The sequence below is a fragment of the Mya arenaria genome, chromosome 6, assembly GCF_026914265.1.
Source record: "Mya arenaria isolate MELC-2E11 chromosome 6, ASM2691426v1".
In the NCBI taxonomy this organism is placed as follows: Eukaryota; Metazoa; Mollusca; class Bivalvia; order Myida; family Myidae; genus Mya; species Mya arenaria.
Window position 1 is genome coordinate 48,102,062 of NC_069127.1, and position 11,580 is coordinate 48,113,641.

The following is an 11,580-nucleotide window of genomic DNA, read 5'->3' on the forward strand; positions in this document are numbered from 1 at the left end:
AAGCACCCAATGTTCATTACGATGTCGGTGATCATGGCTACATCTCTAGCACACTGTATTAATTACGATGTCGGTAATCATGGCTGCATTTCTAGCACACAATGTTCATTACGATGTCGGTAATCAAGGCTGAACTTCTAGCACAATAGTGTTCATCACGATATATGTAATCATGGCAGCATTTCTAGCACATTGTGTTCATCACAATGTCTGTAATCATGGGTGCACTTCAAGCACAAAGTGTTCATCACTATCTCGGTAATCATGGCTGCACTTCTAGCACAAAGTGTTCATCACAATGTCGGAAATTATAGCTGTACTTCTAGCACAAAGTGTTCATTACGATGTCGGTAATCATGGCTGCACTTCTAGCACATAGTGTTCATTACGATGTCGGTAATCATGGCTGCACTTCTAGCACATAGTGTTCACTAAGATGTCGGTAATCATGGCTGCACTTCTAGCACATAGTGTTCATAACGATGTTGGTAATCATGGCTGCACTACTAGCACATAGTGTTTATTACGATGTCGGTAATCATGGCTGCACTATTAGCACATAGTGTTCATAACGATGTCGGTTTCTTGTTTTGCCATTTCAAATTCATGGCATTCATTGCAATTAAATAGTTTATGCCTTAATTCCTAGTAATAATTATGAGATAAATTCTTCTTGAAAGAAACCCACACGTGTCTAATCATACTTCCGGAAAGAAGCCTTTACAATTGATACTGTGGTGATTATGGAAATTTAAACGTATGCCATGAATGTGAAGTTCTAAAAACACTAGTGGCTGTTTCCCGTATACTTGTATGTGTGTTTCAAGTGAACATAGCTATATATTCACGTTAGGACTAAGGTTTTGCTGAAATCTACGCACCTATATTCGCGTTAGGACTACGGTTTTGTTAAATCTACGCACCTATATTCGCGTTAGGGCTATGGTTTTGCTGAAATGACGCACCTATATTCGCGTTAGGGCTACGGTTTTGCTGAAGTGATGCACCTATTTTCGCGTTAGGGCTACGGTTTTGTTGAAGTGACGCACCTATATTCGCGTTAGGACTACGGTTTTGTTGAAGATACGCACTTATATTCGCGTCAGGGCTACGGTTTTGTTGAAGTTACGCACCTATATTCGCGTCAGGGCTACGGTTTTGTTGAAGTTACGCACCTATATTCGCGTTAGGGCTACGGTTTTGTTGAAGTTACGCACTTATTTTCGCGGCAGGGCTACGGTTTTGTTAAAGTTACGCGCCTATATTCGCGTCAGGGCAAGGTTTTGTTAAATTTACGCGCCAATATTTACGTTAGGGCTACGGTTTTTTAAGTTACGCGCCTATATTCGCGTTAGGGCTACGGTTTTATTAAAGATACGCACCTATATTCGCGTTAGTACCAAGGTTTTGTTAAAATAACGCACCTACATTCGCGTTAGGGCTAGGGTTTTGTTAAAGTTACGCGCCTATATTCGCATGAGGGCTCCGGTTTTATTGATGGAACGCACCTATATTCGCGTCAGATGTACAGTTTTGTTAATCACTTATATTCGCGTCAGATGTACAGTTTTGTTAATCACCTATATTCGCGTAAGGGCTACGGTTTTGTTGAAATTACGCGCCTATATTCGCATTAGAGCTACGGTTTTATTGATGGAACTCACCTATATTTGCGTCAGGGCTACGGTTTTGTTAAAGTTACGCGCCTATATTCGCGTTAGGGCTACGGTTTTGTTGAAGTTACGTACATATATTCGCGTCAGGGCTGCGGTTTTGTTAAAGTTACGCGCCCATATTCGCGTTAGGGCTACGGTTTGTTAAGTTACGCGCCTATATTCAAGTTAGGGCTACGGTTTTGTTAATCACCTTTATTCGCGTTAGGGCTACGGTTTTGTTTAATCTACGCACCTATATTTGCGTTTGGACTACGGTTTTTGCTGAAGTGACGCACCTATATTCGCGTTAGGGCTACGGTTTTGTTAAAGTTACGCGCCCATATTCGCGTTAGGGCTACGGTTTGTTAAGTTACGCGCCTATATTCAAGTTAGGGCTACGGTTTTGTTAATCACCTTTATTCGCGTTAGGGCTACGGTTTTGTTAAATCTACGCACCTATATTTGCGTTTGGGCTACGGTTTTTGCTGAAGTGATGCACCTATTTTCGCGTTAGGGCTACGGTTTTGTTAAAGTTACGCGCCTATATTCGCGTTAGGGCTACGGTTTTGTTAAAGTTACGCGCCTTTATTCGCGTTAGGGCTAGGGTTTTGTTAAAGTAACGCGCCTATATTCGCGTTAGGGCTAGGGTTTTATTAAAGATACGCACCTATATTTGCGTTAGGGCTAGGGTTTTGCTGAAGTTACGAACCTATATTCGCGTCAGGGCTACGGTTTTGTTGAAGTTACGAACCTATATTCGCGTCAGGGCTACGGTTTTGTTGAAGTTACGAACCTATATTCGCGTCAGGCCTACGGTTTTGTTGAAGTGACGCACCTATCTATATTTGCGTTAGGGCTACGGTTTTGTTGAAGTTACGCGCCTATATTCGCGTTAGGGCTACGGTTTTGTTGGTGTTTTGTTTTATAACTTTGTTACTGGTTTGCATCAGGCTGTGAAACACTCACACATGTAATTAAACTTATTAAAATAATAGAGTTTGTGAAGAAAAACGCTGTGTTCTTTTGTTCGGCCTCATGGGCTATGCAGGTAATTTTAATATTGCTTGATATGAAACCCTGCATACTATCTTATCCATGTTTGAGTATCAATTGAAATGAATTACAACTGTTAGGAAAAACAACTGGCATTAATTTAAAATCTTACAATTGACGCCATGAAAATATTAATTGATTTTTGTTTGTATTACATAACATGTTTGTGTTACAGTAAAAACTGACGATCCACAAAGTAACACAAGTAAGTTGCTAATAGTGCTTCGTGACGGTAAAACATAGCAGTTTATTGATTTAAAGCTGAAACATTTAAGAAAATGGCAAACAAGTTGTGCGGATTAACATTGTTATTGAAATGACTAAATTACACACTCATTTGAAGAAAGGGGGTTGTTTGTTCAATTTCGGTGTAAGACCAAATTTAGTTGAAAATGCAGCTTTCGATGGTGTTATACCCCTAAACAAACAAAGGTAAGTGGCCTATAGCTTTCAGTTTGATGAAATTGTTAGAAAAGTGTTTAAGTTTTTCTACAAACGATTGTTTCAGTGATGTGGATTGTTATCACTATCTGCCTGCTGCTGCTGGTCGGACTCCTCGTAATTGCTTGGTTTTGTCTAAAGGACAAGATATGTAAACCTGTAAGTAGACACCAATAACTGTCATTTCGTTCTGATGTTATTTACAGAATTAACTGAATTAATTAGTCAAAATCAAAATCAGACATATCAAGCTGCCACACCTGGTTATGTTCAATGGTCGTAGGTTGTGGCTAAACCGGACCTCATCGCTGACACTTCTCCAGCTAATACAAAGTTTGCAGCGACAACGAAGACCATGGCTGTTACGCCAGCCAACGAGAAGTTCCGCCGGGAGAATACAGACCTACCCTCAAGAACGACACTGCCACCCATAACAAGTACGGAAGCTTTAAGCACATGTTTCTTTTCATAAAATGAACTTTAAAAGTTACAGTTTATTAAAGTTTTTAGCATTTAAATCGTCTACCAAATAGTATGTTTGTTTAATACACTGTGCCGATATTCACCATGTTTTTTCCATCAAAGGTAAACCTCCTGTCCAACAACGATGGCACGGTGCACTGGACGAGGTTCAGAAAAGAGAAAAGAATAAGAAAGGGAAATCCACGGTATGACTTATTTGCACTTTGTATACTTTCCAGTGATTTTTTTTGGTGCAATTTACTGCTTTTTAAAGGCTGTTTCCCCTTGCGAAAAAAATGTCGATTTTTCCCAAAATGTTATATTTTTTTCCCAATTTGATTAATGTAGATTACGTTAATAAATTAAAAAAAGCAATGAATTTCTTGAAGTATAAACTTGACAATACTTACTCTGTTACAGCATAATGTTTGCATAAAAAATAGATCATGTATATTTACCATTATATTAGCTTTTTGGCCTGATTTTGTATTTTTCCAAACTTTTTTCCCAATTTGCAAGGCACAGGCGTAAAAATAATTCCAAAAAATCACTGCTTTCTATTTTACGTGTCTTCCATCACGCATACATATATTTCATAAGACATTACTCTGTCATTATGACATCGTTTAACAAAGTAAATAAGACACATTCCAGTATTATGACTAACTAAATCAGTGAAACATGAACATGAATTATGTAATTGGGTCATTTATTGACTCCTCAGTAAGTTCTGAATGTTCGATGTTAATGAGCAAATGACAATAATACGCTGTGTTCAATCTAAGAAAAAACATTCGTGCTCTTTCAGCGTCAGAAGATGGAGGAACTGATTCAGTCTCTGCGTACACCTAGGGGCAGTGACGCCGTCGGCAATACCCGCTTCTCCAGAGCTTTAGAAATGGATAAAGTCACAGCCATACCCTCACACAATCTTAATGAAGACCTATCAGACATGGACAAGAAGAAAAAGAAGAAAAAGAGCAGGAACAGAAAGATTAAAAATTCTATAGCCGCAATATCTCGTTTCCATTCAGGGGATGATTTTTCCGGCCAGCAGGGGGTTTTCAGACCGACCGAAAATTTCCACACTTATCAACCCCAAGTTGTACCGTTGGGTCCAGGTGGGCTGCCGTCGTTCAGAAAGTCATCTGTGGGCGCGGATGGCGTGCCGCTAGCCGACGGCGCTAGTATAAACGGCTTCATCACAATGCATCCTCCGCCCGGTCCGCCAGGTCGTCTCCCTCCTGTTCAGGCTCCCCAGGTTACAGGACCCGCTCCTAAAGATTTTGTTGAAGCCGAGGATCTACCAAAAAGTCTGCGATTACCATCGAGACAAGGTATGTTTTCACAGTCTGGCACAAGCAACCCTGGCGCTTGGGCTCAGAGCATTGATCCTTCCACGGGAAGTTACCATTCCGGAGTCCACCCTCCGCCAAACATGGGCTTTTCGACGAATTCCGAGCTGAGCTCAAGTGGTACTTTTGGGCCACTGTTTCGACGGACCTCGGTAGGTGTATCAGGACAGCCAGCGGGTCAGTCGATCTACTCGAGGCATTCAAGCGGGGATCAGTTTGCACCTCATGATCCTCAAGTAACTCCAAGACCAAGAACTGTAAGGCGACCGTCTCAACAGCTGGACATCTCTTCTCTTGGCGACAGAAATACGTATGAATAAACCTTCTGAGATATGACTTGTTGTAACACTGTTTTGCGAAAGATTTACTTATAATTTTGTTAGAATTGTTGTTTTCAAATGTATTTGTACATTCTATAAAAGCTGTTTATATATAGTTATTTTCTCATTTATTGTTATTTGTGTGCCAAAGTCAGAATTTATATGCATAGGTTAGTAACACTTTGACAATGTACTTATTTCTCTTACTAAATATTGTCTTTAACACTAGGTACGCACGTTCGTTTAGTGTATTTTAAGGAACATCTTATTATATATGTTTACAGGCGCGTTCACTTACAAATAACATGTATATTAATAGTGTTTTCTATACAACAGTCCATTTCATATATTATATTTAGTACGTAAACCACATTGTCATCTGTTTCTGAGAGATGTAAGCATGGAGGCGCTTCTTCATTAAATCAGTTCTACTTGGATCATTTAGGTTAATGCTGATACGTGTATCAATGATGAACTTTCTAATACCTATATATCTATTGAACACCAAGTTACAGTGCTAAATGCAAACTAACACAATATCATTGATTTGAACGTTCATGATTCTACATACAGAAACTAATAAAAGGTAAGGAAATGGGATTATTTACTAATGAAAAGTTAAGGAAATGGGATTATTTACTAATGAAAAGTTAAGGAAATGGGATTATTTACTAATGAAAAGTTAAGGGAAATGGGATTATTTACTAATGAAAAGTTAAGGGAAATGGGATTATTTACTAATGAAAAGTTAAGGGAAATGGGATTATTTACTAATGAAAAGTTAAAGGAAATGGGATTATTTACTAATGAAAAGTTAAAGGAAATGGGATTATTTACTAATGAAAAGTTAAGGGAAATGGGATTATTTACTAATGAAAAGTTAAGAAAATGGGATTATTTACTAATGAAAAGTTAAGGAAATGGGATTATTTACTAATGAAAAGTTAAGGAAATGGGATTATTTACTGTTATTTGAGGATTGTTTTGCTATAATTTACAGTTCACGTCTTAATGTCAGTATTATCGATATGTCATCAAGTCTCATAATTTGCAATATTTATATATATAAACCAGGATTTTTACTTTATGTTGTTGTGTGATGTATTTACAAATACTGTTATATTTTTAAGATATTGGTTAATCAATTGTTTTTGTTATTTATTTAGAATCATTTCTGACTGAGTAACCGTGCCAAAAGATCAAATAGAACTAGGTTATCAGATTAGGGTATGTCGGTGGGATGATGGGTGGGCGGCGTTAACAATTCGTGTTCGTGCTGTCAGCTGGCCATGTATCAAGGGATTTTAAAATAACTTGGCTCAAATATTCTCCATGACAAGACGGTGTTTCTCATACAATACTTAGGTCTATACGTCAAAGGTCAAGGTCACACTTAAAGTGAATAGGTCGAAAAGCCTTTTTATTTGGATTGTCCAGGCTGTAACCTCGTCATGCATATAAAGATTTTAAAATTGGCACAAATGACTAGACAATGCGTCCTATTGAAGACCTATGGCTGTAGGTCAAAGGTCAATGTTTGCATTTAAGGGTGAAATCATATTGTATTTCGGCTTGTCCGGATTATAACCTGGCCATACATAAAACTATTTGAAAAAAATGGCACAAAATTTCACCTTGACTAGACAATTTGTCACCTGCAAGAGCTAGTATCTGCAAGTCAAAGGTCAGGGTCACACTTTAGGATCATTGCTCGTATTTTGGTTTATCCGTTCTGTTACTCGGCCATGCACCTAGAGATTTGAAAATAACAAGACACAAATGTTTTCCATGACTATACTCATGTCTGTAGGTTAAAGGTCAAGGTCATATATAAAGGTCATGGTTCAAAATTACTTGTAGTTTTTCTTGACTGTTTCTTCTTCGTGCATATAGGAATCAAAAATTACTTACATTAACAGACATTTTCATCATGACATTGTGTGTCTTTGGTCAAATAACAGAGAAACGCTTAAGCGTACATTAAGGTACAATGTACTCATGCGTTATCTTTAGGCAGCAAACACACCTTTTAAAGTTCGCCTTCTCCATATGTATTCTTATCCATCACTTTGTCCAAAACCTACCTTTACATCAATGTAAAAACATTTACAAAAATGTTGAGAACCTGGGTTTCATAGCATCATAGCATTACATGTTTAATCTATTTTTACAAACCATTGTAAAAAATAAAAACTCACGGGATCACAAATGTCAAAATTGTGAACAATAAAATGTTACTCATGAAAGTTGTGTACTAACAGGGAGCGATAGAGACAGTGACATAATTATTTCGAAGACAATTGTTCATTTTATACAATTCATTTTCATATGAGCAGACGGTAAATGTAGAAATACAAATATAGTTAGCAACGGCTATACGTTTTGAATTATATTTATTGTGCCTGCTGTTGAAAGTTTTGTGGTTATCAAAGAAAACGTATCATCTTCTGAGCACTTAAAGACCGGAAATCAATATATCTTCTTAAAAAATCTCAGGTGTCAAAGCAACACAGTCTGCCACAACAACCTTCTTTTTACTTTAGGCAAGAAAGTTACTGTGATCGTATTTCTTGGGTCATCATGACAAAGAACGAGAAAAAGGAGACATATATTGATGCTAGTTTCTACAAATAAGATAGCTCTAGGTGACTTGTACTTGAGCAACAAGTCTTACAGAGCCTGCAGAGACGTGATTGGAAACGTCTAACAGAGTCTACAAAACAAAATTGATTTGAATAATTTGTTCTCTAAGAACGCGTTGCAAATCATTGACATAAACTTCCAACCAATCACAACCTGTAAAACCCACTAAGCGAATTCAGGGCGGGGCGCCCCGCACCAACCTTTAAAATAATGTGTTTAATAAATTTTATGTAAATATGGGAGGAAAAAATGAAATAAAATACGCTTCAAATGCTTCATTTCGGAATAGAAATTGTTAAAATTTCCGGGGGAGTAGATCCCCCCGCGAACATTTTAAACCATTTAAGGGCCGACAGCGATGCACAAGTGAGTGGGGAAGGTCAAAAACTAAAACGTTTATAAAATGCATGTTTAATTTAGCTTTGAGGAACGATCGTTTTTGGGAGTGAAACATTTATTCTTGGCAACATGTTTTGGGTTAGTAAGAAGTAAAACAAATTTTACAAAAAAAAATATTTTTACAGTTTTGGATAAAAAAGCATTCGCATTATTACGGAAAGGTCTATCGACATTAGTACTTCGTTTGTATGTCAAAGTGCCCCAGACTACCTATTCAACAATGCCTTCAGAGATCTCGATGATATTTTGTCAAATGATAAAGTTATTCAGAAAAATAATGAAATTTCGTGGATGAAATTCATTTTCAAGTTACAAAAATGCATATATCTATTTTAAAATAACTGCAATCAACACAAAGCCACAAGACATTGTTGATTTGGCAGTTCCGACAAATTTGACTCACACACATATTCTTTTTATATTAAGACATTTCCGGGAAAACGTAAATGCAATCAACACAAAGCCACAATACATTGTTGATTGGGCAGTTCTAATAACTTTGACTCACAAACATATTCATTTTGTATTAAGACATTTCCGGGAAAACGTAAATGCTTTTTGGCTGGAAATCTGATAAAATATACTTTCGTAATAAATGCTCAACTCCTAATTACAGTTTTTCATGTAGCATCGGATATATGAGTCATGTTTGTTAAATATTGAATCGAAAAAAATAATTAGAAGTTGATGTTTTAAAACATTTAAAATTCGACTTTTGCATCGCTGCCGACCCTTAAATTTCTGTTCCGAGGAAGGAGCAAATGTCAAAAGAGTGTGCCCCGACGCCCCGCACCCTCTAACGTCATTTCCTGGGTCCGCCCCAGATACTGGTGCAATTTGTACTATTCACGAAGCCACTTTCAGAATATTTTTGAATATTAATAAATTGTTTTTAAAAACTTTATAAGAAAAATCAACGAGGTTATAAAAAACAAATATTTCTCACCTGCGTGCAAACGCTATGAAAAGTCGTAATAACCCACTTTGAGATAATGTATGACATACACTCAAACTTCACAATATTCTGACTTTTCCTTTATCAGAACATCTCCCCTTGATGAACACTTGGACTAATTTTAAAACTAGGACACATGTGCTCAAAAATAGGTTAATCAATATGTTTGTTTAGAATCATATCATGGTAATACTTGGTCAGATTATGTTCAAACTTGGATGGATGATTCCCTTGATTACTTGTCACACTTAATTTCGTAATAAAAACAAACTCGTAAAAAGTGTATTTTACAAACCATGAACGAGTCCCTTTGAATTCAGCAAATCAATTAATTTTAAATTAGAACTCGAACTCGAAGGAAAAGAATAAATATTGAAGCATCAATTTATGTCAGTGTGAAGTTTAATACAAACCAAGAACCATAGCTATGTCACCCATTGTTGCAATTCCCTCCCATGATTTGAAAGGAAATGAATGGAAATTGAAATACTAGTAAATGAAAAGTTCTAACCGAGCACATAAAAGTCTCGATTGGGTCTATGTAGAAAGAGAAATAAACGGAAACCTGTCATATTATCCCCCGCCGAATCGAAGATTTCGGGAGGGGGATATTGTTTTGGCGTTGTCCGTCCGTCATTCCGTCCTTCCGTCCGTCCGTCCGTCCAGTACCATATCTTGGTAGGCATTGATCAGAAAATGTTCAAACTTGGTCAGAATGTTTTCCTTGATCATATCTCGACCTTTTTTAAAAGTGGGTCACATGGGGTCAAAAACTAGGTCACTAGGTCAATTCTTAGAAAAATCTTTGGAACATACTAGAGGCATTATACATGGTCAAATATTCATGAAACTTTATCAGAATGTTTTCCTTGATAAACTCATGGTCGTAGATAAAACTGGGTCACATATGATCGGAAATTAGGTCACTAGGTCAAATCTTAGAAAAATCTTGTCCAGAACCATATCATTGTAATGATTGGTCAACTTATGTTCAAAATTGGTCATGATGTACCCCTTGAAGAAATATGGACCACTTAAAAAAGTGGGTCACATGGGGTCAAAAACTAGGTCACTAGGTTTAATCTTAGAAAAATATTTGGAACATACGGCGTCATAAATGGTCAAATATTCAAGATACTTAATCAAAATGTTTTTCTTGATGAACTCTTGGTAGTAAATAAACCTGGGTCACATATGATAAAAAATGAGGTCACCAGGTCAAATTTTAGAAAAATCTTGTCCGGAACCATATCATGGTTATAATTGGTCAAGTTATGTACAAAATTGGTCATGATGTAAACCTTGATGAAATATGGACCACTTAAAAAAGTGGGTCACATGGGGTCAAAAACTAGGTCAGTAGTTCAAATCTTAGAAAAATCTTTGGGACATGGAGGCATTATACATTGTCAACTATTTATAAAACTTAATCATAATGTTTTCCTTGATGAAATCTTGGACTTATTTAAAATTGCGTCACATATGATTTAAAATTAGGTCACAAGGTCAAATCTTAGATTTTTTTGTCTGGAATGGAAATGATTGGTCGGATTATGTTCAAACTTGGTCATGATGTACCCCATTGATGAAATATGGACCGCTTGTAATAGTGGGGCATATGGGGTCAAAAATTAGGTCACGAGGTCAAATTTTAGAAAAATCTTTGAAACACATTAGAGGCAATATGTATGGTCTTATATCCATGAAACTTGATCAGACTGTTTTCCTTGATGAACTCTTAGACATGTTTAAAACTGGGTCACATGTGATTAGAAATTAGGTCACAAGGTCAAATCTTTCATAAATCTTGTCCGAAACTATCTTATGGTGGTGATTGGTCTGATTAAGTTCAAACATGGTCAGAATGTTCTCTTAGGATGAATTTCGACTGCGTTTTAAAATTGGGTTAATGGGTCAAAAACTAGGTTACTAGGTCATATCTTACAGAAATCTTTGGAACACTCTAGAGGCAATACATCTGCTCTGTTTTCCATGAAACTTAATCAGAATGCCTCGATGAAATCTTGGAATAGCTTGAAACTAGTAGGTCATGTGGGGTCAAAAATGAGGTCACTGAGTCAAATCTTAAAAAAAACCTTGTGGACACTCTAGAGGCTGTATTTTTTGCATATATCTGGACCAATCTTCATGAAACTTGATCAGAATGTTTGCCTTGATGAAATCTTAGATTGGAATTGGGTAGCATGGAGTCATAAACTAGGTTTCTTCTTCAATTCTAAATGTTATATATATACAATTTTTTTTTTCAAACAGTTGCAATCAAACTCAAACTCATA

The 11,580-nt window shown here is 36.8% G+C and overlaps 1 protein-coding gene across 4 annotated transcripts in view; it reads left to right on the plus strand.

Moving 5' to 3' along the window:
- The window catches only part of LOC128239195 (neurogenic locus notch homolog protein 2-like), a 63,676-nt gene extending 57,251 nt beyond the window's left edge, over positions 1-6,425 (plus strand). For 3 of the 4 annotated variants that reach the window (XM_052955712.1, XM_052955713.1, XM_052955715.1), the window contains 5 exons: positions 2,884-2,913; positions 3,217-3,308; positions 3,433-3,586; positions 3,735-3,817; positions 4,420-6,425. In XM_052955712.1, coding sequence (XP_052811672.1) covers positions 2,884-2,913; positions 3,217-3,308; positions 3,433-3,586; positions 3,735-3,817; positions 4,420-5,286 — 1,226 coding nt within the window. In that variant the 3' untranslated portion in view covers positions 5,287-6,425. The remainder of the gene's footprint in view (positions 1-2,883; positions 2,914-3,216; positions 3,309-3,432; positions 3,587-3,734; positions 3,818-4,419) is intronic. The other variant, XM_052955714.1, reaches the window with a different exon arrangement.
- Positions 6,426-11,580: the final 5,155 nt, after the last annotated feature.